This window comes from Rhinoraja longicauda, chromosome 33, assembly GCF_053455715.1.
Source record: "Rhinoraja longicauda isolate Sanriku21f chromosome 33, sRhiLon1.1, whole genome shotgun sequence".
NCBI lineage: Eukaryota > Metazoa > Chordata > Chondrichthyes > Rajiformes > Arhynchobatidae > Rhinoraja > Rhinoraja longicauda.
Genome location: NC_135985.1, coordinates 21,542,332 through 21,569,649, shown reverse-complemented (window position 1 = coordinate 21,569,649; position 27,318 = coordinate 21,542,332). Strand labels below are relative to the sequence as shown.

Below are 27,318 nucleotides of genomic sequence, written 5' to 3'. Positions count from 1 at the left end.
GAGTGGGAAAGAGAGAGAGAGAGAGACGAGGGAGAGAGAGAGAGAGAGAGAGAGAGAGAGAGAGAGAGAGAAAGAGAAGACAGAGAGACAGACACAGACAGAGAAAGAGAGAGAAGAGAGGGAGAGAGAGAGAGAGGAGAGAGAGGAGAGAGAGAGAGAGAGAGCGAGAGAGAGAGAAAGAGAGGGAGAGACAGACAGAGACACAGAGAGAGGGAGAGAGAGAGGGGGGGGGACTATGTATAAACACTGCTGTAATTTCTACATGGTGAAACCAAAAATGTTATAAAAATGGCCTTTATTAAAATCTGACAATGTGCACTTTAACCACATGTGATTTGTTTCTATTACAAATCTCAAATTGTGGAGTACAGAGGCAAATAAATAAATGATGGGTCTTTGTCCCAACCATTATGGAGGGCCCTGTATTGTGGTAAACCTTATCTGCACACATCCTGTCTGTATTGGGGCGGTTAGAAAACTGTGCGCAATACTGCAAATGCTGCCCAACTAAAGTCCTGTAAAGCTGCATCGTGACTTCCTGACTCCTACGCTCAATTAAGGTATTGCTACAGAGCAAAGTAACCTTGCACGGTAAAGTTGAAGATACTCTTCTTGTTGTGGCTCAGACTGTGCTTAATATTTTGTTCAGCATTAACAGGAAACACATTCTTCAGCTTAACTTTCCCTGCAAGTCACAGAAACGCACATGCAAACATTTTTTGCACCATTAACTTTTACTCTGCAGAATGAAGAACTGTCGGCCGATTCTTACCGATTACTCTCTCCACAATCTGGTATTGTTTATTGAGCTCGTAAGTCATCTCCTGCTGACAGTTGTAGTACTCAACATCTTCTGGGGATGCTTTGGACAGCCTGTTTGGGTGGGAATAATTCATTTTAGTTTAGAGATACAGCGCAGAAACAGGCCCTTCGGCCCACTGAGTCCGCAACGACCAGCGATCCCCGCACACTAACGCAACCCTACACACGCTAGGGACAACGTTACATTTATGCCAAGCCAATTAAGCCACAAACTTGGACGTCTTTGGAGTGTGGGAGGAAACCAAAGATCTCAGAGAAAACACACGCAGTTCACGGAGAGAACGTACAAACTCCATAGAGACAAGCACACGCAATCGGGATGGAACCCGGGTCTCCGGCGCTGTAAACGCTGTAAGGCAGCAACTCTACCGCTGCGCCACCGTGCCACCCATAATTGAGAAGCAACTTTGTGGTACAATCACTGGTAAAATGGCAGCAGAATTACTCCAAAGGCCACACACAAATTGGAGGAACAGCACCTCATATTTCGCTTGGGCAGCTTACAGCCCAGCGGTATGAACATTGATTTCTCTAAATTGAAGTAACCATTGCTTCCCCTCTCTCTCCGTCCCTCCCCCACTCTAGTCCTCTTGCTAATTGCACTGTTTGTATTCCTCGGTAATCAACTCATCCCCAGCCAACAATGGAGCATTGTGGCCTCCACCTTTCCTACGTCATCGATGCAGGCTCTGCTTTGTTCTGTACCTTCCCATTCCTTTAGTGTCCACCCCTCCCCGACTCTGAATCTGAAGACGGGTCACGACTCAAAACGTCACCTGTTCCTTCTCTCTAGAGATGCTGCCTGACCCGCTGAGTTACTCCAGCATTTTGTGTCTATCTTTGGTGTAAACCAGCATCTGCAGTTCCTGCTTACACATGCTCCAAAAGTTTGATGTTCTTTGCATTTCATTGGTTGGTCAAAAGAAGCCAATTCAACCGTCAGATGCCAATTTGGAAAACACAATACCTAAGATTCTACCAGCACATGTGCCTCTAATCTGATTAAAGGGCTTTACTTGCTCTTACACTAAACAGTTGTCAAAGGAAGATCTTCCAGCCAAAACGTTTCACCAGAAAGACCACTAAATTGGGGATGGACTCTGATAAGGAAGACACCTAAACCATCACACAAAGGGCGGTGGGTGTATGGAACAAGCTGCCAGAGGAGGTCGACGAGACAGGGACTATCCCAACGTTTAAGAAACAGTCAGACAGGTAAATGGATAGGACATGTTTGGAGGGATATGGGCCAAAAGCAGGCAGGTGGGACGAGTGTAGCTGGGGCATGTTGGCCGGTGTGGGCAAGTTGGGCCTGTTCCCACGCTGCATCACTCTATTACAAACCAACCTTTCTTCCATTGTCTCCATCTACACCTCATGCTGCCTCGGCAAGGCCAGCAACATAACCAAGGACCAGTCCCTCCCCGGTTATTCCCACTCCTTCCCTCTCCCATCAGGCAAGAGGTACAGAAGTGTGAAAACGCCCACCTTCAAAGATTCAGGAACAATTTCTTCCCAGCTGTTATCAGGCAATTGAACCATTCCACCAACAACCAGAGAGAGGTCCTGAACTGCTATCTACCCCCTTGGAGAGCCTTAGACTATCTTTAATCAGAATTTACTTTGCACTACACTTTTATACTTAGGGGTAAAAAACTGCAGATGCTGGTTTAAATCGTAGGTTTACACTTTTATACTGTATCAGTACACTGTGAATGGCTCGACTGTAATCACCTATAGTCTTTCCGCTGACTGGTTAGTCAAGTCAAGTCAAGTCAATTTTATTTGTATAGCACATTTAAACACAACCCCATGTTGACCAAAGTGCTGTACATCAGTTCAGGTACTAAGAACGAACATACAATGGCACACAAACATAACAGCACATACATAAACAGTTCACAGCGCCCCCTCAAACGCTAGGGAATAGTAGGTTTTGAGCCTGGACTTAAAGGAGTCGATGGAGGGGGCAGTTCTGATGGGGAGAGGGATGCTGTTCCACAGTCTAGGAGCTGCAACCGCAAAAGCGCGGTCACCCCTGAGCTTAAGCCTAGACCGCGGGATAGTCAGTAGCCCCAAGTCGGCCGACCTGAGGGACCTGGAGATAGAGTGGTGGGTTAGAAGATTTTTGATATGGGGGGGGGGGGGGCAAGCACGTTTAGGGCTTTGTATGCAAATAGGAGGAGCTTGAAGTTGACTCTGTACCGTACTGGGAGCCAGTGGAGAGAGGCCAGAGTCAGGGTGATGTGGTCCCTTTTACGGGTACCCGTCAGGAGTCTCGCTGCGGCGTTTTGGACCAATTGCAGGCGGGACAGGGATGATTGGCTGATCCCAGTGTATAGGGAGTTGCAGTAGTCTAGGCGGGAGGCAATGAATCTTTTCCCTGTACATGGGGTGATAAATGAGATTGTATAGAGGGCCAGCCATTACCACTGCTTTCTGTCCTCATCCTTTTTGATGAAGTTCTCCAGCTTCTTCATCCCCTTCACTTTCTGTTGCTTCAGTGATTCCTCACTCTCCCAGGTGCTGTGGATGTAGGACCAGCCCTTCCACTTGATCAGGTATTGCACCTCCGACTCATCTTTCTCCGGATCGAAGTCGGCCCCTGGATTCCCATCCGCCTCCACCGCGTACACCGTGGTCCGGGCACCGATGGCTGCCAATGGGGAGAAATAAATGCATTAAACCAATCCCAAAGCACCACGTCCACCGGGGAAGCCAACACCGGCCACCCTTGCCACCACCGTGCCAACTCCATTACCAAGTGGGAATGAACTGCAGATGCTGGTTTAAACCGAAGATGCTGGTGTCACTCGGCGGGTCAGGCAGCATCTCTGGAAGAGAAGGAATGGGTGACGTTTCGGGGTCAAGACTAATGTCAGGCGAGTGGGCGGTACAGAGATAAAATGTAGTCGGAGACAGTAAGAACAAGGGGTCACAGTTTAAGGATAAGGGGGAAGTCTTTTAGGACCGAGATGAGAATGTTTTTTTTCACACAGAGAGTGGTGAATCTGTGGAATTCTCTGCTACAGAAGGTAGTTGAGGCCAGTTCATTGGTTATATTTAAGAGGGAGTTAGATGTGGCCCTTGTGGCTAAAGGGATCAGGGGGTATGGAGAGAAGGCAGGTACAGGATACTGAGCTGGATGATCAGCCATATTGAATGGCGGTGCAGGCTCGAAGGGCCGAATGGCCTACTCCTGCACCTATTTTCTATGTTTCTATGTTTCTATGTAAGACTGGTTGGAAAACTGGGAAGGGGGAGGGGATGGAGAGAGAGGGCAAGCAAGGGGTACTTGAAGTTAGAGAAGTCAATGTTCATACCGCTGGGGTGTAAGCTACCCAAGCGAAATATGAGGTGCTGTTCCTCCCAATTTGTGCTGGGCCTCATTCTGACAATGGAGGAGGCCCAGGACAGAAAGGTCAGTGTGGGAATGGGAGGGGGAGTTAAAGTGTTGAGCAACCGGGAGATCAGGTGGGTTTAGGCGGACTGAGCGAAGGTGTTCAGTTATGAAGTGTTTTATTAGAGTCATGGTGCCTGATGTGAGCTGACTATCTGTGTCGAGGTAGCCATTGGGAGTTCACAAGTTATAGGAGTAGAATTAGGCCATTCGGCCCATCGAATCCACTCCGCCATTCAATCAAGGCTGATCTCTGCCTCCTAATCCTATTTTCCTGCCTTCTCCCCACAACCCTGACATCAAGAATTTGTCTATCTTTGCCTTAAAGTTTAGAGTTTACAGTTTAGTCTGATAAAACATCCATGGAGTTTAGACTTTAGAGACACAGCGCGGAAACAGGCCCTTCAGCCCACCGGGTCCATGCCGACCAGGACACCCCGTACACAAGCACCATCCCACACACACTCGAGACAATTTACAATTTTACCGAAGCCGACTAACCTAGAAACCTGCACGTCTTTGGAAACCGGGGCACCCGGAGAAAACCCATGCGGTCTATCTGCGAGTTCTATCGCAATAAACTCCCAATGTCGACCTCAGCACAGATAGTCGGCTCACATCAGGCTCAAGTCCGACCACTGGGCTCCAGAAAGTGACGCCAAGCTCAAAGAATCAACCAAAATAGGACAAAGTCTGTCAACAGCTGGCCTCTGCATAAGCAGCGTCCGTATATGTAACAGCACCGGGAGGGTGAAGAGTGAGGCGGGATGAGGGATGGGCGGGTGGAGGAAGGTCGAGGATGGTGAGGGCCTCGGGTATTGATAGTGGGAGGACTTCTGAAGGCTCCTTGACTCTGCTCCACCATTCAGTAAGGAGCTCAGTGGGCCTGAGGCCTCATCAATATGACTGTCTCACCTCTAAATCCCTCTGGTTCTGAAGAAGGTCACCAACCTAAAACCCTAACCACACTCGCACCAGAAATGCCGATTGATCCGAGTATTTCCTGTTTTTAATCCATTTCCCTTGATTCCTTTAATATCCAAAACATTATGGATCTCGGCTGTTAATTTACACGCCGCTGCGAGATGCCTGCCTTTATCCCATGGTCCACGTTCATGCTGCAGGAAGCAGTCACAAAGTCTTACAGCATAGAAACAGGCCCTTTCAGCCTAACCTGCCCTTACCGGCCAACATGTCCCACCTGCCTGTGTTTGGCCCATATCCTCTACCCCTATCTTATCCATGGACTTGTCCACATGTTTCCTAAACATTGCGATACTACCTGCCTCAACTATCTCCTCCAGCAGTTTGTTCCATACACCCAGCCCCCTTTACGTAAAAAAGTGACTCCTCAGGTTCCTATTAAATCTTACCCCCCCCCCCCCCCCCCCCCCCCCCCCTCACCTTAAGCCTATGTCCTCTGGTTGTTGATTATGGGGTTCTTCAAAATCTATCCTTCCAAGCCTTGCATGGGGGTTAAGACAGAGAGAAAACTAGGTGAGGATGGGGGGGGGGGGGGGGTCGGGGGGAAACAGGGGAAGAGTGGAACAAGGAAAGGTGGCATGAGTCTGAAGAAAGGTCCAATCAAAAAAGGTTGCCCGTTCATTCCCTCCACAGATGCTGCCTGACGCACCGAGCTCCTCCAGCACTTTGTGTCTTGTTCATGGAAAGGGGGATTAACAGGTAAGAAGGGGGAGGGGAGGGGGTATATGGTGGGGTACATGGAAAGGGCAGGTGGTGCAAGGCAGTGGAGAGCTAAGCAGAGGCATGTGCATTTCCCTCTCTTTAGGTTTGGACTAGCCATCACCAAACCAGAACAAACACAAGACATGCTGCCTTTCAATAATATTCCCAGCAGTCCCTCTCATTACACAAAGCAACAACCCACCTCTCATTTACCCGACCCAAAATGTCCGTGATCCCTCGAGACAGACACAAAATGCGGGAGATATCAGCGGAACCTACAGCATCTCTGGAGAGAAGGAATGGGTGATGTTTTGGGTCGAGACCCTTCTTCAATCCGATCGAGATGCTGGCTGACCCTTCAGAGTTACTCAAGCACTTTGGGCCTTGGGTCTGTCTAATCTAGCTCCCTTTCTCATCCCAGGTCGTGGAGTTTCCTGATGGGCAGCATTTGTGCCCTGTGGTGGAAAGGTAGAAATTCTAACCCCCCACCCCCCCCCCCCCCACAAGGCTCAGAAGACCAGAAGGCAAATCTTCAATTCCACTGGCCAGTTAGTCTGCTGAAGCCAGGATGTTTCTGATCCAAAAGCAGAACCTGGGTTTGTCCAGGCACGAGTGCAGAGCAGAACAAGGTGCAGAACAAGTCAGGAGGGTGAACCGGGGTAATGCCTCCAGCACCTTCAAGGTCGGCTAGGTTCACGAGGTTAATTCCCGGAATGGCGGGACTGTCGTAGGTTTAAAGACTGGAGCAACTGGGCTTGAATACTCTGGAATTTAGAAGGATGAGAGGGGATCTTATTGTAACATATAAGATTATTAAGGGATTGGACACACTAGAGGCACGAAACATGTTCTCGATGTTGGGGGAGTCCAGAACCAGGGACCACAGTTTAAGAATAAGGGGTAGGCCATTTAGAACGGAGATGAGGAAAAACTTTTTCAGTCAGAGAGTTGTGAATCTGTGGAATTCAATGCCTCAGAAGACAGTGGAGGCCAATTCTCTGAATGCATTCAAGAGAGAGCTAGATAGAGCTCTTAAGGATAGTGGAGTCAGGGGGTATGGGGAGAAGGCAGGAACGGGGTACTGATTGAGAATGATCAGCCATGATCACGGTGAATGGCGGTGCTGGCTCGAAGGGCCAAATGTCTAACTCCTGCACCTATTGTCTATCGTCTGCAGGAGGCGCCCCAGGGGCACAAAGATGGCCGGGCCAGGAGAGAGGGAAGTCGGTTCACGGGAACTGCTCCCATACAACGAGCGCGTGGGCCGACCGGACTTTGGATAATGGCGCCAAAAATAGCGGCGCCCACATGTGTAATATGTGCAAAAAGAATTTCACTGTGCAGTTGCACCTATGACAACTAAAGCTCCATTGAACCATTGAGGTGCCACACGTGGCCCTAGTGAGACCGCACCTGGAGTACTGTGTGCAGTTTTGGTCTCCAAATTTGAGGAAGGATATTCTTGCTATTGAGGGCATGCAGCGTAGGTTCACTAGGTTAATTCCCGGAATGGCGGGACTATCATATGTTGAAAGACTGGAGCGACTAGGCTTGTATACACTGGAATTTAGAAGGATGAGAGGAGATCTTATCGAAACGTATAAGATTATTAATGGGTTGGACACGTTAGAGGCAGGAAACATGTTCCCAATGTTGGGGGAGTCCAGAACCAGAGGCCACAGTTTAAGAATATGGGGTAGGCCATTTAGAACTGAGATGAGGAAAAACTTTTTCCGTCAGAGAGTTGTGAATCTGTGGAATTCTCTGCCTCAGAAGGCAGTGGAGGCCAATTCTCTGAATGCATTCAAAAGAGAGCTGGATAGAGCTCTTAAGGATGGCGGAGTCAGGGGGTATGGGGAGAAGGCAGGAACGGGGTACTGATTGAGAATGATCAGCCATGATCACATTGAATGGCAGTGCTGGCTCGAAGGGCCGAATGGCCTCCTCCTGCACCTATTGTCTATTGTCTATTGTCTTTCCCTGAGGCAGAAGTGTGAAAACGCACACCTCCAGATTCAGGGACAATTTCTTCCCAGCTGTTACCAGGCAACTGAACCATCCTACCACAACTAGAGAGCAGTGCTGAACTACTACCTACCTCATTGGTGACCCTCGGCTTATCTTTGATTGGACTTTGCTGGCTTTAACTTTAACATTATTCCCTTATCATGTATGTATACTGTAAATGGCTCAGCAGGTCAGGCAGCATCTCAGGAGAGAAGGAATCGGTGACGTTTCGGGACCCGAAACGTCACCCATTCCTTCTCTCCTGAGATGCTGCCTGACCTGCTGAGTTACTCCAGCATTTCGTGAATAAATACCTTCCATTTGTACCAGCATCTGCAGTTATTTTCTTATACTACCTGTAAATGGCTCGATTGTGATCAATGATTGTCTTTCCGCTGACTGGTCAGCATGCAACGAAAGCTTTTCACTGTACCTCTGCACACGTGACAATAAAGTAAAACTAAAGTGAACTGACTGTCACCGGAAGCTTCCGCCCTTTTCAGGGCGGACGATGACAGTGATGTAACATTTGAAACATGGATGACGGACATGAAAGAAGAGGACTGAACTGAAAAGGCATTCATCTCACCTCCTTTTTTCCCATTGCGGGAGTCGATTACTCTCTCGATGGTTTCGCTGTCGTCGTTCTCCTCCAGGGCCGGCTCTCCTGTAACTTCGATGAGATCATCTGAATCAGTCTCAAAATCATCATCTTCTTTATAACTGCAAACACAACGACAGTGACATTACACAGCTGCCTCCCACTGCCCTGGAGCCCCGCAGGCTAACCCGCAGCAAATACAATCCCTGCTCACCGTCCTCACTGCCAGGACCAGAGGAACGTCAGCCAGCCAAGCAACGGTTACAATCGCAGCGCCTGCCAGCGTGCGGAGTGGGCGGGCGTGGAGCGGCACGCCGGTTCACTGGTCGATCCAGATGTCCAAGGAGGCCCGTAGAAGCCTGGGGCTTGCCTGGAACGTGGACTGGACTTTGAAAACGGTGCCAAAACATGGGGGACTTCAGTGGACTATTTCTAATAGTGCCCGTGCTAATCAGGGATGTGCTTGCAAACAGCCGTACTCTACTAGACCGCTTGGAAGAAAATAATTTTGCTGTGCGTTTCCACCTCACACACATGATAATAAAGCACCATTGAGAGTGGTGGACACCCGGGCTTTGAGCTGCATGAACCACATCGTCCCGCTTCACTCCAGTTTTTCACCCTAGCTGAAGGCTTGCTTTGGCTTTCCCCACTCCTCCCCCACCATCACCATATCTTCCAGCTTGTCCCTGTCACTTTCCCCGGTCCTGACGAATGATCGCGAGACTAACATTGTCCCAACTTTCTTTCGTTGAGATCATCAAAGCTCTGCTGGCTCGCTCTGACCATGCTCGACAATGTTGCACTCCCTGACATACACTGGCTCTTCGTCAGCAAGCAACTCCAGCTTAGAATTTCCGTTCTTGATTTCAATTAGACAATAGAGAACAGGTGCAGGAGGAGGCCATTCAGCCCTTCGAGCCAGCACCGCCATTCAATGTGATCATGGCTGATCATTCTCAATCAGTACCCCGTTCCTGCCTTCTCCCCATACCCCCTGACTCCACTATCCTTAAGAGCTCTATCCAGCTCTCTCTTGAATGCATTCAGAGAATTGGCCTCCACTGCCTTCTGAGGCAGAGAATTCCAGATTCACAACTCTGACTGAAAAAGTTTTTCCTCATCTCAGTTCTAAATGGCCTACCCCTTATTCTTAAACTGTGGCCCCTTGTCCTGGACTCCCCCAACATTGGGAACATGTTTCCTGCCTCTAACGTGTCCAACCCCTTAATAATCTTATACGTTTCGATAAGATCCCCTCTCATCCTTCTAAATTCCAGTGTAGACAATTCCCCCCATTGCTACTGTAACAGTCCAGACGACCCACTCTCCATCAATCTAGCCGGGAGAAGCCAACTGCATCCAGGTGTGAGACTCAGCGGAGAGAAGAGGGGGTGAGTCAGATCAAGGGAAGACTCCACTAACCTGACGTTTTTGGTCACACACGTGCGTGTCTGTCGCTTGGGAGTGTCATCGTCATCGTCATCCTCGTCGGAAGAGTCCCTCCTCCTCTTCTTCCCCCGCTGCGACGCCTGTCTTTTGCCCCGGGTCTTGGCCATGGGTCTAAAACAATCACGAGCATGAGTTCAACTGGATGTCGAAGCAGCGGGTTGCACTGATGCGGCTCAGCAGCAGGTTGCACCAAGCTCCTGGGGTCAGTCATGTCCAGCCTTGCCCTCTGCAGGGTCCCCAGCTGGCACAAACCGATGGAAGCATCAGGGTTAAAAAAGACACAAAGTGCTGGAGTAACTCCAGCAGGTCAGGCAGCATCTCTGGAGAGCGTGGATAGACGATATTTCAAATTCGGCACCCTTCGTTAGATGCATTAAGGTATTGATCTTAGTTTAGTTTAGTATAACAGATACAGCGCCGAAACTGATCCTTTGGCCCACCAAGTCCGCACCGACCAGCGATCCCCGCACACTAACAACATCCTACACACACTGGGGATAATTTACATTTATACCAAGCCAATTAACCTACAAACCTGTAAGTCTTTGGAGTGCGGGAGGAAACCAAAGATCCCGGAGCATACAGCACCTGTAGTCGGGATTCTGCCCCCACCTCTCCCAGCTTTCTACCCCTGACCACAACCTGTCTGAAGAGGGTCTCGACCCGAAACATTGCCTATCCATGTCCTCCAGAGATGCTGCCTGACAGAGTTACTCCGGCACTTTTTTTTTTTTTTTCATGACTTGACGTGTTCCAGACTTGAACACATACCTGACGCACGTGATCGTTTTAAATGACGACCATTTCTGGCTTTCAACTGGACAAAAAACTGCCAATTCAGCAAAAGCAACCTGAGGTTTTCATGAAAAAAAAACCCCAAAGTGCCGGAGTAATGCTGCTTCACTTGAAGGACTGCTGAGGTCCCGGGTTTGAGGCGAGAGGGCAGCTATAAGGACAGCTGTTGCCCCTCCTGTGGTTGCAGGGGAAGTTACCTGGGAGCGGTGAATCTGTGCCAAGCCAATGGATATTCATACAGCAGAGATAGATAGATTCTTGATTAGTGCAGGGCCAGGGGTTACGGTGAGAAGGCAGAAGAATGTGGTTGAGAGGGAGAGATAGATCGGCCGTGATTGAATGGCGGGGTAGACTTGACGGGCCGAATGGCCTAATTCTGATCCGATCGCTTGTGAACATGAACTTCTGGCGAGGGGATGGATGGTTTGGGTGGGAATGGATGAGTGAACCAAGTTGTGGCTTTTCATGAAGCAGGTGATCCTGAGAGCTTCAGGTTGGAGTTGTCAGAACAAGGAGATGCCTGACAGTGTCGGCCTCCCAGTGGATGCACCCCTCACCTCCTGGTAACTAGGCGCCGTGCCCGGACGGTTCTCACGGGCTCGCTGTCCTCACTGCCGGACTCCTCATCGTCCTCCTCCTCCTCCTCCTCCACCTCCTCCTCATCACCTTCTTCATCCAACTCCTCTTCCTCATCCCCCTCAATCTCCGACTTGGCGTGTTTCCAACTGCAGCACAAACGAAACACGGTGTTTGTTTAGTTGCAGTTCAGAGACACGGCACTCAAACAGGACCCTCGGCTCCACGTCGACCAGCGGTCCCTGCACACGATCACCATCCTACACACAACTCGGGACAATTTACAATTATTCATAAGTGAGGGCGTGCAGCGTAGGTTTACTAGGTTAATTCCCGGAATGGCGGGACTGTCGTATGTTGAAAGACTGGAGCGACTCGGCTTGTATACACTGGAATTTAGAAGGATGAGAGGGGATCTTATCGAAACGTATAAGATTATTAAGGGGTTGGACACGTTAGAGGCAGGAAACATGTTCCCAATGTTGGGGGAGTCCAGAACAAGGGGCCACAGTTTAAGAATAAGGGGTAGGCCATTTAGAACTGAGATGAGGAAAAACTTTTTCAGTCAGAGTTGTGAATCTGTGGAATTCTCTGCCTCAGAAGGCAGTGGAGGACAATTCTCTGAATGCATTCAAGAGAGAGCTAGATAGAGCTCTTAAGGATAGCGGAGTCAGGGGGTATGGGGAGAAGGCAGGAACGGGGTACTGATTGAGAATGATCAGCCATGATCACATTGCATGGCGGTGCTGGCTCGAAGGGCCGAATGGCCTCATCCTGCACCTATTGTCTATTGATAGGAGCAGAATTAGGCCATTCGGCCCATCAAGTGTAATCTGCCATTCAATCATGGCTGATTATCTCTCCCTCCTAACCCCATTCTCCTGCCTTCTCCCCATAACCCCTGATACCCAGTTATACCAAGCCAATTAACCTGCAAGCCTGTACGTCTCTGGAGCGTGGGAGGAAACCTCCGGAGAAAACCCACGCGGTCACGGGGAGAACGTACAAGCTCCGTACAGACACCACCCGTGGTCAGGATCCAACCCGGGTCTTTGGCGCTGGAAGGCGGCAACTCTACCGCTGCGCCACCGTGCTAGCCTTTGGTTCGAAACGAGATCAGGCTCATTCAGTGGTCAGCTACACATCAAGTAGCCTTCACTGAGGGCTGTCACACAGAGAGAGCAAAGCATTCAGCTAATCACCATCTCTAGGTAAGGCCACCGGGAACTGTAGACATTGGGTTACAATAAAAGCCACAATGTGCTGGAGAAACCCAGTGGGTCCAGCAGCATCACTGGTGAACATGGATCGATGACGTCTCAGGTTGGTAAAAGGGTCTGAACCTGAAACACCACCTATCCACCTAGATACAAGGAACTTCAGATGCTGGCTTATAAAAAAAGACACCAAGTGCCAGAGTAACTCAGCAGCTCAGGAAGCATCTCTGGAGAACATGGATAGGTGACGTTTCAGAGGGTGCTGGAGTAACTCAGCAGGTTAGGCAGCATCTCTGGAGAACATGGATAGGTGACGTTTCACAGAGTGCTGGAGTAACTCAGCAGGTTAGGCAGCATCTCTGGAGAACGTGGATAGGTGATGTTTCAGAGAGTGCTGGAGTAACTCAGCAGGTTAGGCAGCATCTCTGGAGAACATAGATAGGTGACGTTTCACAGAGTGCTGGAGAAACTCAGTAGGTTAGGCAGCATCTCTGGAGAACATGGATAGGTGACGTTTTGGGTTGGAACCTTTCACTTATCTGTGTTCTCCAGAGATGCCGCCTGAACGGCAGTTACTCCAGCACTTCATGACCAACTCTACCCAGTTGATGGGATATTGATGGAATCTCAACAGGGTCAGCGCGGTGGCGCAGCGGTAGAGTTGCTGCTCTGCAGATCCAGGGACCCGAGTTCGATCCTGACTACGGGTGCTGTCTGTACGGAGTTTGTTCGTTCGTTCACCCCGTGACCTGCGTCAGTTTTTCTCCGGGATCTCTGTCTTCCCCCCCGCACTCCAAAGACGTACCGGTTTATCGGTTAATTGGCGTGGTATAACTGTAAATCGTCCCTCGTGTGTGTAGGATAGTGCGAGTGTGCGGGGATCGCTGGGCGGCGCGGACTCGGTGGGCCGAGGGGCCTGTTTCCGCGCTGTGTCTCTAAACAAAACTATGGGAGTCTACCCGTGCTGCCCTGGGACTGTGTGGATGGTAACCATCGCATCCCCAGCATCGAGGGTCTCACCCCGAGAAACACAAACGTTCCACACGCACGGGTGGGAGGAGAGTGAATTAGAAGTGTGCACTGCACAGGATCATGAACTGTCTGCACACACGTCTCGTGTGTACTCACTTTGTGCACCTCCTCCTTCCTCTCCGCCTTGGAGTCTCGTTCTCAGAGTTTTCACTGCTGTCCTGCTGTGTTTAAAAAGAAACGATTTTGTGAGTGTTGTACTGTGATTGCCCTCCCTCCCCCCCCCCCTCCCCCTCCCCCCGGTCAATGTCCCAAGACCCAACCCCCCCAACCCAACATTCATATACATAAACTCCACACTCTGCAACAATGCACAAGCTACTGTGACTCCCTGACAGCCCAGTCCCTGCCCGTACAAGGCTGGTTACAGACAGGTGTTGAGAGGTCTCCCTTTGTCCCCTCCCTGTCTCTCTGCCTTCTGCTCCATCAAGGGTATATAGCTTTAAGGTGTGATGGACCCAGATTTAAAATGACATAAGCGGGCACGCTTTTTTACACAGAGGGTGGTGAGTGTCAGGAAGGCACTGCCGGGGCTGGTGGTTGAAGCAGGTGCAATAGTGGCATTCAAAAGGCTTTTGGATCGGCATATGGTAATGCAGGGAATGGAGGAGTATGGGTTATGTGCAGATGGATAAGAAATGATCTCGGCACAGACATCGCGCGGCACGGTGGCACAGCAGTAGAGTTGCTGCCCTACAGCGCCAGAGACCCGGGTCCGATCCTGCCTACGGGTGCTGTCTGTATGGAGTTTGCACGTTCTCCCCGTGACCTGCGTGGGTTTTCCCCAGGAGTTCCGGTTTCCTCCCACACTCCAAAGACGGACAGGTTTGCAGGGCAATTGGCTTGGTAAAATTGTAAATTGTTCCTGGTGTGTGTGTGGGATGGTGTTAATGTGCGGGGATCGCTGGTCGGCGCGGACTCGGTGGGCCAAAAGGCCTGTTTTGGGTACTGATTGAGAATGATCAGCCATGATCACATTGAATGGCGGTGCTGGCTCGAAGGGCCGAATGGCCTCCTCCTGCACCTATTGTCTATTGTCTATTTCCGCGCTGCATCTCCAAACTAAAACTGAATGAAAGACTGTGGGCCGAAGGGCCTGTTTGTGTGCTGTACTGCTCAATGTCGTGTGTGTGTTCAGGATCCCCTCCCCTTTTCCTGGCCAGCCCCTCCCTGGCAGTCTCTCCGTGCTCCCTGGCCCAGCTACTGACCTAATCCGTGAGCAGCCACACTCACAGCATTCCTGGTGTTCCCTGACCCCCACAGTTCGTGGGATTCACCCACCGAAGCGGGATTGGGAACGAATGGAATGGCGAGCGAAGAGGTAGGTTCAATACAAATAAGAAAGTCAGAAGGGGGACAGTACGACACATACAAGCCCACCCAGCGTGATGGAGTCAGTGTGAATGCACATCTATCCCTGACCGATCACCTTTGTCCCGCCCACCTGACATCAGTCTGAAGAAGGGTCTCGACCCGAAACGTCACCCATTCCTTCTCTCCTGAGATGCTGCCTGACCCGCTGAGTTACTCCAGCAGTTTGTGAAATAAATACCTTCGATTTCTACCAGCATCTGCAGTTATTTTCTTACACTACCTTTCCTTAGAATGACTGCTGAGAAGTTATTTAATCACGTTAAAATTAAGCCCGTGCTAATTCTGTGCGATCCTCCTGCTACCATCTCCTGTGAAAATAAAACTTCCAATCCAGCTGCTCAGTTTTTCAAATGCAGCCTGAGTCGCAAGTGAATCTGTTTTCTCAATGTGAGCTTTGCCACCAGGCGACTGACTGCCCCTCGCTTGGAGAAGGACCCGTCTGCCAGCCGTCCGGGCCTATGGCGCTGCACTCTCCGGAAACCAATGCAGAATCCGTCCCGCTCCCTCGCTGGAGGGGAGACTGTCGGAGAACCACGTTTGTGCAGAACTGGAACCTGCACGGCAGCCACTGCATTTCAGACGCAACTTGGCGTGATGCTGAGAGTCACAAGAAGGCGCTGGATAAAGGTGGGACAGATTGCAAGCATCCACCAATCCGCCAGCTGCTGGGACCAGCATTGGCCCAGCTCAGTGGGAGGTGTTAAAGTTATTAGTGTCCCATACACTTCACAGTGTGGCAGAGCTTCAGAGTAGAACTGTAGTACTAACACAACAAGTCTCTTGGTCCACTCGCCCTTTCCCCTGGATATAGAGTCAGAGTCATCGAGTGATACAGTGTGGAAACAGGCCCTTCGGCCCAACGTGTCCACACCGGCCAACAACGTCCCAGCTACACTAGTCCCACCTGCCTGCGTTTGGTCCATATCCCTCCGAACCTGTCCTATCCATGTACCTGTCTAAATGCTTCTTAAACTTTGGGATAGTCCCAGCCCAACTACCTCCTCTGGCAGCTTGGTCCACACACCCACCACCCTCTGTGTGAAAAAGTCACCCCTCAGGTTCCTATGAGATCTTTTCCCCTTCACCTTGAACCTCTGTCCTCCGGTCCTCGATTCCTCTCCCCTGGGCAAGAGACTCCGTGCATTGACCCGATCTATTCCTCTCGTGCGGTATTAATAAGGTGGAGCTATGGCCAGCAACACGAGGTATCACGCTGGTAACATCCCACCTGCTTTCCTGACTGGAATGTTTTGGGAGAGGTGATGGGCGGATGGTGAACTTTGGAAGGAGGGAGATTGGAATCGGCAGGGGTTTACGCTGCTGATAAACCTGTCTTTCAGCGATCACTGTGTGGGCTTCACATGCAACTATCCAAGCTGGAGCCTAGAGCAAACTAAACAAAGTGCTGGAGGAACTCCAGCGGGTCAGACCGCATCTGCGGAGGGAATGGACAGGTGAATTTTCCCTTCTTCAGAGTCTGGGTCAGATCACGGTGGATTAGCAGGTGGGCAGCAGGGGTCACGGGGGGGGGGGGGGATTGGCTGAAAAATGTCCCGACCCAAAACACTGCCTGTCGCACCCCTCCACAGATGCTGCCTGTCCCGCTGATAAGACACAGAAAGCCGGAGTAACTCAGCGGGTCAGGCAGCATGTCCGGAGAGAAGGAATAGGTGACGTTCCAGGTCGAGACCCTTCCTCATACTGCTGAGATGCTCCGGCACTTTGTGTTTGGCTCAAAGCTTAGGCATCCGTAGGTTCAAATCCCGCTCCTGTGATTTCAGCACGACCCTTCAATGGGACGTGGAAGCAGAGCTGGAAACACTCACGTATGGACAAAATATTGCAACAGATCCTGCTTGTTGTTGGAACAGTAATGGCAGATGTTCCCATCAATATTTATCCTCCAAACCCCAGCACCTTGTCTACATGGTATGACGTGGCCTTTGTGGGATGTCACTCTGGGTAAATGTACTCTCATGTTTACCGCTTTAACTCATTGGTTACAATGCAGAAGTATAACGTTGGCTGCCAAGGGTTTTAGGACAACCTGACGTGGTGTGAAGGATGTTACAGGAACACAAGTCTCGTTCAAAAACAGGGCAAGCTTTCTTTACTAATGGAGAGACTGGTCTTGTAATCATTTAACGCACTGCACTGCGGTATCAATTGCACCGTACACGGCTGGGGCCTGTAAATCAGATGTCCACTGGTGAGCTGGTTGAGGTCGGCCCAGTGGCAGAAAGAGTCACAAAGTTGGACAACACGGGAAGAGGCCCTTGGCCCACTGAGACTAAACTGGTCTAAGTCAGACCCAGTAACAGAAGCATTCTGCGGCACGGTGGCGCAGCGGTAGAGTTGCCGCCTTACAGCGAATGCAGCGCCGGAGACCCGGGTTCCATCCCGACTACGGGCGCCGTCTGTACGGAGTTTGTACGTTCTCCCCGTGACCTGCGTGGGTTTTCTCTGAGATCTTCGGTTCCCCCCCACACTCCAAAGACGTGCAGGTTTGTAGGTTAAATGGCTTGGTATAGATGTAAAAATTGTCCCTAGTGGGTGTCGGATAGTGTTTATGTGTGGGGATCGCTGGTCGGCGCGGACCCGGTGGGCCGACGGGCCTGTTTCCGCGCTGTATCTCTAAACTAAACTAAACATAAAGTTGTCCAGCATGGTGTCCACTGAGACTAAACTGACCTTTAACGGTCCATTAACAATAATTCCATATTATTTGTTTTAAAGTCACTACTCTGGGCCTTTGGGTGGGCACGTCATGGGTATGTGGGGAATGGAGGAATATGGATGATGTGCAAGTGGATAAGTGTTGGTCTTGGCATCATGATCGGCAGATTTTGTGGGCCACACCTTACAGAAACAGGCTCTTCGGCCCACTGAGTCCACATGGATATCAAGCATCCTTTTTTTTCCCCCCACATTCATTTTATTCTTCCGCATTTCCATGAACCTCCCCCTAGATTTTCCCACCCACCCTCTCAACAGAGGCCTCCTTGGCACGTGGGGATGGGAGTACACCCAAGAGACAGGGGGAGAACGTGCAAACTCCACAGAGTGAGCAGCTGAGATGGGGGTTGAATGCTGGGGGGGGTGTGGCAGCGACACACGAGTGGACTCACCCTCGGCTGGCACCACGGAGAACCGTACCAGCCAGGCCCCAGGCTGCTGAAGGCCCTGTTGAGGCCAGACACAGGTAGAGCACACACACACAGTCTGGTGCAGAACATGCCCACCTGGTTTGGTTCACACATACATCATGGAAACAGGCCCTTCGGCCCATCAGGTCCATGCAAAGAGAGCACACACAGTCAAGTGCAAAACGTGCCCATTTGATTTTATTTAGAAACATCATTGAAACAGGCCCTTCGGCCCACTGAGTCCACGCCGATCATCGATCACCCACTCACGCTAGTTTTATGTCACTCTACTTTCCAATCCACCCCCTACACACTATTTGCAGACGCCAATTAACCTACAAACTCACACGTCTTTAGGATAGGGGAGGAAATCGGAGCACCCAGGGGAAACCCACGCAGTCACAGGGGGAACGAGCCAACTCCACACAGACAGCACCCGAGTTCAGGGTGGAACCTGGGTCTCTGGCACTGTGAGGCAGCAGTTCTACCAGCTGCACCGCCTGGTACAACAATGGACTGTTGGTTCCTAACGAATAAGGACCTACTGTCTACCGAGAAAGCAAAGAAACATGCAATAGGTTTGGAAGGGAGATGGGGGCAAGGATGAACTTTAATATCTGGGCAGCAATGAGAAGACCAGGTAATAGTCAATGGATTGGAGACAGACACAAAAGGCTGCAATAACTCAGCAGGTCAGGCAGCATCTCTGGAGAAAAGGAATAGGTTTTGTTTCGGGCCGAGACCCTTCTTCATAAGATTATTAAGGGGTTGGACACGTTAGAGGCAGGAAACATGTTCCCAATGTTGGGGGAGTCCAGAACCAGGGGCCACAGTTTAAGAATAAGAGGTAGGCCATTTAGAACTGAGATGAGGAAAAACCTTTTCAGTCAGAGAGTTGTGAATCTGTGGAATTCTCTGCCTCAGAAGGCAGTGGAGGCCAATTCTCTGAATGCATTCAAGAGAGAGCTGGATAGAGCTCTTAAGGATAGCGGAGTCAGGGGGTATGGGGAGAAGGCAGGAACGGGGTACTGATTGAGAATGATCAGCCATGATCACATTGAATGGCGGTGCTGGCTCGAAGGGCCGAAGGGCCGAATGGCCTCCTCCTGCACCTATTGTCTATTGTCTATTCAGACTTGACCCGAAACGTTACCTATTCCTTTTCTCAAGAGACGCTATGCTGCCTGTCCCACTGAGTTACTCCAGCCTTTTGCGTCTGTCTTCGGTTTAAACTACCATCTGCATTACCTCCCTACACAGTCAATGACTTGGTTTGGGATGCAGGTTTATGGGGCGATGTTGCTAACTTAGCACAAAACTGTTATGACAGCACTCTCCTCCGTTGGCCATACACCTGATGTTCCAAAGGCATAATTTCAGGAAAAAGTGAGAGACAAAATGCTGGAGTAACTCCAGGAATGGCTGACGTGTTGTGTCGAGACCCTTCCTCGGAGTCTCGACCCGAAGTGTCACCCATTCCTTCTCTCCGGAGATGCTGCCTGACCCGCTGAGTTACTCCAGCACTTTGTGTCTATCTTTGGTGTGAACCAGCATCTGCAGTTCCTTCCTACACATTTCAAGGAAAGTGCTCGGGATCATTTCGGGAATGATTGGAAGACCTTGCTTGGGAGCAGAGTTACTGTGGGAGCAGGCTTCACTATCCGTTTAACCTGGTGAGCCCCCGATCTTAAATACTTATGTTCTCCACTACTCACCTCTGCTCCAGCGTTAAGTCGAGTCGGTTCCTGTCTGCTGCGGTTTGACCTCCTAACCCCATACACATCTGGGTATTCTTCCCACATCTGCAATATAAACAGACCATCATAAGGCCTGTACCCTCCCACCACTTTAATTATACTAGACTTTTATTAACAAAATGCCAAAAACAGGTCTTAGTTTTAATATTATAGTCAACCAAAAAAAACAGTTTAAATTCGGATTTTAAATGACGGCTGATGAAGTCCTATTTAGAACTATTTCTGCCTTTGAAGTAAAACAGTTCTACCGTGAATACAGATGGGGTGACAACTGTTGTACAAAACCATCTGCTTCAGGGATCCGAATAACTTTAAATCCATGGAATGAGGCATTGGTCTAAAGTTGCATTTACTGAGACAGCACCAAAGTGGCCCAGGGAAAACAATAAACCTGAACACAGTGTTCTAGTTCCAGAAACTTGTCACCGTCGTGGGCCTGAGATAAACCTCACAAGAACCTTTCCCGACACATTGCTTGTTCAGAGTCGGGAACTGCAGGTGGAATTCAACGTGGCAGAAACGAGTGCTGTTCTACACGTCGTCTGACAGTGGCGCCAGACTGGAGAGAAGAGGGTGATGGAGCTTCTGTGTAAACTGCAGAAACACTTCTCTTCCCCACCACTATTCCTGTGAATTCCAAGTGACCATCCAGCTGCACGAGAACAAAGGTAACGTCAACTGGGTTACTGATCGATTCTCAGGACTACTCTCTGCTTAAACCCTGCGTTTACTCAAGCAACACTGTTGAATCCCCTTCGAGATCCAGGTGGAAATAACTCCCCAATCTCTTACCAGCCTGGACCAAGTTGTCTGTCATCTATTATCAACGATCTGGATAGGAATGTACAAGGCACGAACGGTAAATTGCAGAGGACACTGAAATAGGTGGCACTGTAGATAGTTACCAAGAATTAAATCAGGATGTTAATTAGCCGGGTGAGTGGGCTTGTGGAGTTTAATTCAGTTAAGTGTGAGGTGTTACATTTTGTTAAGTAAAGCAGGGCACAGTGAACAAAACAGAGTGTGTTGTGGAGCAGAGGGATCTAGAGTACGGATGTCAGGGATTATGGGGAGATGGCAGGAGAATGGGGTTAGGAGGGAAAGATAGATCAGCCATGTTTGAATGGTGAAATAGGCTTGATGGGCCGAATGGCCTAATTCTGCCCCTATCACTTATGAACTTATAAGTATATAGTTCCCTGAAAAGTGGTATCGCAGATAGATAGGGTGAAGAAAGTCTTCATCAGTAGGGCAATGGAGTAGAAAAGTTGTGATATTATGTTACAGTTGTGCAAGATGTTGGTGAGGCCACATTTGGAGTAGTGTGTGCAGGTTTGGTCACCCTGCTGTAAGCAAGACGCCATTAAGCTGGAAAGAGTGCAGAGAAGATTGACGAGGGTGTTGCCAGACTACACAACAATGCCGAGGAAGCTCTGAGATAGTTCTTCAGCATTTCTTGGTGCAGCAAGAAATTAGGAAGGTAAATAGAAAACTGGCGACACAAGGAACTGCAAATGCTCCTTTACAACAACAAAAAAGACAAAGTGCTGGAGTAACTCAGCGGCTCAGGCAGCATCTCTGGGGAAAATGGAAAGGTGACGTTTTGGGTGGGACCCTTCTTCAGTCTGAAGAGTGCTGACCTGAAACGTCACCTATCCATGTTCTCCAGAGATGTGGCTTGGTCCACTCAGTTACTCCAGCAATTTGTGTCCTTTTTTAAGTAGAAAAGTGACCTTCATTTCAAAGTCGGAGTGTTGCAGTCATACAAAGAGGTCATTGTTAGGGTCTCCTTATTTAGGAGGGATACTGGCACAGGAGGCAGTTCAGAAAAGCTTCCCTGGGTGAAGCAGTTACCTTGTGAGGAAAGGCTGACCCGCCAAAGCCTATGTTCATTGGAGCTCAGAAGAGTCAAGAGGTGATTGATTGGAACAGGTACGGTTTTTGCGCGGTAGGAAGGAACTGCAGATGCTGGTTTACACCGAAGATAAGACACAAAATGCTGGAGCAACTCAGCGGGACAGGCAGCATCTCTGGAGAAAAGGAATAGGCGACGTTTCTGGTTGAGATCCTTCCTCGGACTGAGGGTCAGGGGAGAGGGAGGCTGGAGATATGAAAAGGTTCAGAACAAACCAGAGCCGACACCAATGACAGGTGGAGCCCGCAATAGGTTGGCACCAGGGCCTTGATGAGGGACAAGCAAGAGGATGCTTGCCTTCGTGGAGTAGTCTAGAACTGGATGGGGGGGGGGGACACACACAAAGTTCTGGAGGTCAGGCAGCATCTCTGGAGAACATGGGTAGCCAAAAGAATTTGGGGGACACAGGTTCAGAGCAACATGGCATCCATTTTGAATCACAACCTCACAGAGTCATGAATCATTGAAATGTTCTATCCAAGAGAACAGTGCTGACAAAAACTTGGAACATATTTGAGGCCGATACAGACACATCTTTGGTCTGAGGACCGAGCCCAGGGCGACGGGGGAACAAGCAGAGAGGTTGAGACCAGGCCACAGTCAGAATAGCCACGATCTCATTGAAGGAACTGTGGTCTACTCTCTGGTGAGAGATCGGCTTGAATAAGTTACACAGATGCCGGGTGAACCCTATTGAAAAGCCACAAGAACAGAGTAAATATTCACCAAGGTGTTTATTTTGCTGTAAAATATGTTATTTTACGGAAGAGTAGACTTGTGTTTTGGACTGTCCATTGCCCCTCTGCAACCTCATAAGTTCATAAGAGATAGGAGCAGAATGAGGCCATTCGCCCCATCAAGTCTACTCCACCATTCAATCATGGCTGATCTATCGTTCCCTCTCAGCCCCATTCTCCTGCCTTCTCCCTGGAACCTTTGATACCCATACTAATCAAGAACCTATCAATATCAACCTAAAAGATCCTGCATCTTCCAAAAGTACTCCCAGAAACCCCTGCCGTTGCTGCTCCACTGTCATTCCCCCTGGGTCCCTTCCAATCAACTACAGCCAGCTCCACCCTTATGCCTCTGTCGTTACCTTTACTCAACAGTGTTACCAGCACACCTGGTTTCATCTTCTCCCTCAAACTGCAGGCTGAATTTTATCAAAGCTAGGGGTTCCTTTACCTTAATCTCCCTCATGAAATCCGGTTCATTACACAATACCAAATCCAGACTCGCCTTTTCCCTCGTAGGCTTGACCACAAGAAGCCATCTTGTGGGCACTCTACAAATTCCTTCTCCTGTGGTCCAGTACCAACCGATTTTCCCAGTCCAGCTGCACATTGAAATCCACCAAGACTACTACAACATTACCTTTCTGACATGCTGATTGTATCTCCTGATGTGAGTTGTACCCTACTTTCTAGCTACTGTTCGGAAGCCTGTATATAATTCCTATCAGGGTATTGTAGTTTCTTAACTCTACCCACAAGGATGCTCTATCTTCTGATCCTATGTCATCCCTTGCTAAGGACTGAATTTCATTCCTTCCCAGTAGAGACACAATAGACAATAGGTGCAGGAGTAGGCCATTCGGTCCTTCGAGCCAGCACCACCATTCAATGTGATCATGGCTGATCATTCTCAATCAGTACCCCATTCCTGCCTTCTCCCCATACCCCCTGACTCCACTATCCTTAAGAGCTCTATTTAGCTCTCTCTTGAATGATCTCACACCTCACCCCCGCTGCCCACCTGTCTGTCTTTTCGATAGGATGTGCATCCTCTTTCTGATCTCCACCCCATCACAAGCGACCATCCTCCAGCCTCACTAGAAATTAGGCTGACTACGTTAAACCAGCCTTCCAGAGAGAAAGCCCAGCTCCAAGAACAGTCATTAGTGGTGGACCATTTGTGGGATGTTATCGGTTCAAACAGCCTGATTATGTAACAATGAATCACAAAAACTAGTAACTTTAGTGTGAAGTTCTAGAATACATTTCAACCTGATAAGGTGGCAGAGAAATGCAGATATATTTGAGGATTTGTCATCAGTTCAGTCATATCAGTACAAAACCATGTGGCAAGTGGAACGTATCCTGTTAAGTCCAAATTTCATCGAGGAACACGCTATTGCTGGAGAAACTCAACGGGACAGGTAGCCTCTCTGGATTAATCTCCTGATGTAAATTGTACCCTACTTCCTGGCTACTGTTCAGCTGCCTGGATGCTGCCTGTCCCGCTGAGTTACTCCAACGTTTTGTGTCTATCTTTGGTTTAAACCAGCATCTGCAGTTCCCTCCTTACACAAGTTATTGCTAACAGTGTAAGGCTTTGTTGCACCTAGGGACTACACTAATGCCCATTCCAACTGTCCCTTTATTTGGCACACATTGTTTTCCAATCTCCTATACGTTACGCCCTGTTGAGTGAAGATTCCATGGCCAAAACACATTGCCACAGGCATGGACTGCTGGAAATACGTGCCTAGTCACACAGTGGGCAATTTCAATGCAAGAAGCTAAGGGTACGATCAGCAAGTTGCAAACCTTGGGAGGCATCACCAATCCAGATCTCGGCCAAATCTCCCACCTCAAGAACTTCCGGCCAGGCTCAGAAGGGGAGTAGAGACTGGGGACGCAAATGGATTTCGGAGGGAAAAGACCCGGTGTGCAGTGGAGAAGGGATTGAACTCCTGCACAGTGACCATGGGCAGCACGGTGGCGCAGCGGTAGAGTTGCTGCCTTACAGACCTGGGTTCAATCCCGACTACGGGTGCTGTCTGTAGGGAGGTTTGTACGTTCTCCCCGTGACCTGCGTGGGTTTTCTCCGAGATCTTCGGTTTCCTCCCACACTCCAAAGACGTACAGGCTTGTAGGTTAATTGGCTTGGTGTTTGTGTAAATTGTCCTTGGTGTGTGTAGGATAGTGTTAGTGTGCTGGGCTCGCTGGTCGGCGCGGTCTGGATGGGTGCTGTCTGTCTAAACTAAACTTTGTACCCCAGTCACAGTTGATGAGAAAAAATGGACGGAGGCCCTGTCTAATCAGAACTGGCACCAATTCCATCAGGCAACTCTGGGGAACATATCTAATTACTTTCTTCCTTCAGGACGAGTCTGAGCCAGCAGCATTCAGTATTTCCAACAACGGAAACAAAAGAGTCAATTAATTTTTTAGACTGATGGTGGCTTCATGTTTTTTGCACCAGAATCTAACCAAATTCCAGCGTGCAAGTTCAAGAACCTCCGGCCATGGGCAGATGGAGAGTAACGGCTGGGGAAGCAAGTGAATGTTTGGAAGGGAAAGACCCAGAGTGCAGTGGGGAGGGGATTATAACTCCTGCACCGTGACCCGACAGCACAAGGGGGCAGGAGACACAGAACGTACAGATTGAGATCAATTCCTGCCACCCTCCAAAAATGGCCTACATTCAGAGTTTCCACACATCTGGTTGCAGAGGGACCCTGGGCCACAGACAAACGTCACAGGGATGCGCAGGGCAATTATTTGGTTTCACAAATCGAAGTCTACGTTTCCAATGGAGGTAATGGTGAGAGACCAGCGACCTGAAGCATGAACTGCCTTCCATTCCACACACCATGCCCAGGCTGCCGGCAATGTGACACCTTCGGCTCCTAGTTGATTGTGAACTCCCTGATGTCGGATTGTTAATTACTGAGACTTTCCGTAAGCAAATTCCAAAGTAGTTCCCTCGGGACCTTCCCCCATGTTTGTAAAGGATGGAGTGCAATTATTTATTGAAAGGCAAAACGCAATAATTAATCATTCCATGTTCTTGAAACTAACCCGACTGAACAATCCAAAACAGAGAGGAAGGGGGAGAGAGAGAGAGAGAGGGAGGGAGAGAGGGGATATATATATTATATATATATAGAGAGGGGAGGGGGGGAGATAGAGAGAGAGCGAGAGAGAGGGAGAGGGAGGGAGAGAGATAAATATATATTATATATATTATAGATATTATATATATATAGTGAGGGAGGGAGGATATATATATATATATATATATATAGAGAGAGAGACAGGGAGGGAGAGAGAGCGAGGGAGGGAGATAGAGAGAGAGAGGAGATGAGAGAGAGAGAGAGAGAGAGAGAGAGAGAGAGAGAGAGAGAGAGAGAGAGAGAGAGAGAGAGAGAGAGAGAGAGAGAGAGAGAGAGAGAGAGAGAGAGAGAGAGAGAGAGAGAGAGAGAGAGAGAGAGGGAGAGAGGGAGAGAGAGAGAGAGGGGGAGAGAGAGAGAGAGAGAGAGAGAGAGAGAGAGAGAGAGAGAGGGAGAGGGAGAGGAGAGAGGGAGAGAGAGAGAGAGAGAGAGAGAGAGAGAGAGAGAGAGGAGAGAGGGAGAGGAGAGAGGGAGAGAGAGAGAGAGGGAGAGAGAGAGAGAGAGAGAGAGAGAGAGAGAGTGAGAGGGAGGGAGAGATTTCTAATGTTGTCCCCTCTGACAGGGCCACGCTTGGCTGAGGTCTGAACTGTGACAGAGGGAGTAAGCTCTCGTGTGTCGTTGGAAGGTACCTTTTTCACATCAGCTATTCTTTCCTTCTTACTCAGCGGCTTGTCCTTGTTCTCGCTGGCAGCCTGCTGCAGCTTGGAGCCGACCGACTCGCACTCCGATTGCGACTGAGAGTCGGAGGAGTCCGAGCTGCCGCTGTTGTTGGACTCGCTCCCTGGCTCACTGTCAGACTGGCTGCCCGACTCCGACCCTGAGGCGGAGTGGTTGGATTCTTCAGAGGCCAGGTTTGCTGGAAAGCAAGGAGAAGAAAGATCAGAAGCTGTGTTGGGGAAAAAAAATAACTGCAGATGCTGGTACAAACCGAAGGTGGACACAAAATGCTGGAGTAACTCAGCGGGTCAGGCAGCATCTCAGGAGAGAAGGAATGGGTGACGTTTCGGGTCCCGAAACGTCACCCATTCCTTCTCTCCTGAGATGCTGCCTGACCCGCTGAGCCACTCCCAGCATTTTTTGATACCAAAGATCAGAAGCTCACCGTCGTGCGCAACACACGGCTGCAGATATCCAACAAATCCACTCCTCGCCCACAGGGCCTGATCACTTGATCTCATAGTTAGTGTATCCAAGGGGAGTCATGGACAATGGACCCCTCCATGACACACTGGCCAACCTGAGGAGCACCTTCAGCAACAGACTGGTCCCACCGAGATGCAGCACAGAACGTCTCAGGAGATCCTTCTTCCCTGTGGCTATCAAACTGTACAACTCCTCCCCCTTCTGTCGTGGGGTCGACTGAGACTGACCCCCCCCTCCCCCCCCACAATCTTTGCACGTCCCCAATCCCTTTCCGCTCGGCACTTTAATTTCATGTTTCATGTATTTTGTGTTTTTATGACTGTTGGCAGATCAATTTCCCTCCTGGGATAAATAAAGTTCTATCGTATCGTATGGTGATAGAAATAACAGAAGAGCTGGAGTAACTCAGAGCGCCAGGCAGCATCTCTGGAGGAAAGGAATCAGTGATGCTTCAGCTCGAGCCCATTCTTCAGGCTTGGATCTACACCGACCAGCCA

General features: G+C 49.7%; 1 protein-coding gene across 1 annotated transcript in view; it reads right to left on the bottom strand.

Moving 5' to 3' along the window:
• The window catches only part of chd2 (chromodomain helicase DNA binding protein 2), a 108,849-nt gene extending 81,993 nt beyond the window's left edge, over positions 1 to 26,856 (bottom strand). The window contains exons 1-9 of the mRNA XM_078427186.1: positions 26,781 to 26,856; positions 26,308 to 26,534; positions 19,821 to 19,907; positions 13,685 to 13,749; positions 11,321 to 11,488; positions 9,942 to 10,079; positions 8,505 to 8,638; positions 3,253 to 3,478; positions 773 to 873 (exon numbers count right to left, since the gene is read on the bottom strand). Coding sequence (XP_078283312.1) covers positions 773 to 873; positions 3,253 to 3,478; positions 8,505 to 8,638; positions 9,942 to 10,079; positions 11,321 to 11,488; positions 13,685 to 13,749; positions 19,821 to 19,907; positions 26,308 to 26,534; positions 26,781 to 26,856 — 1,222 coding nt within the window. The remainder of the gene's footprint in view (positions 1 to 772; positions 874 to 3,252; positions 3,479 to 8,504; positions 8,639 to 9,941; positions 10,080 to 11,320; positions 11,489 to 13,684; positions 13,750 to 19,820; positions 19,908 to 26,307; positions 26,535 to 26,780) is intronic.
• Between the last annotated feature and the right edge of the window lie 462 nt (positions 26,857 to 27,318).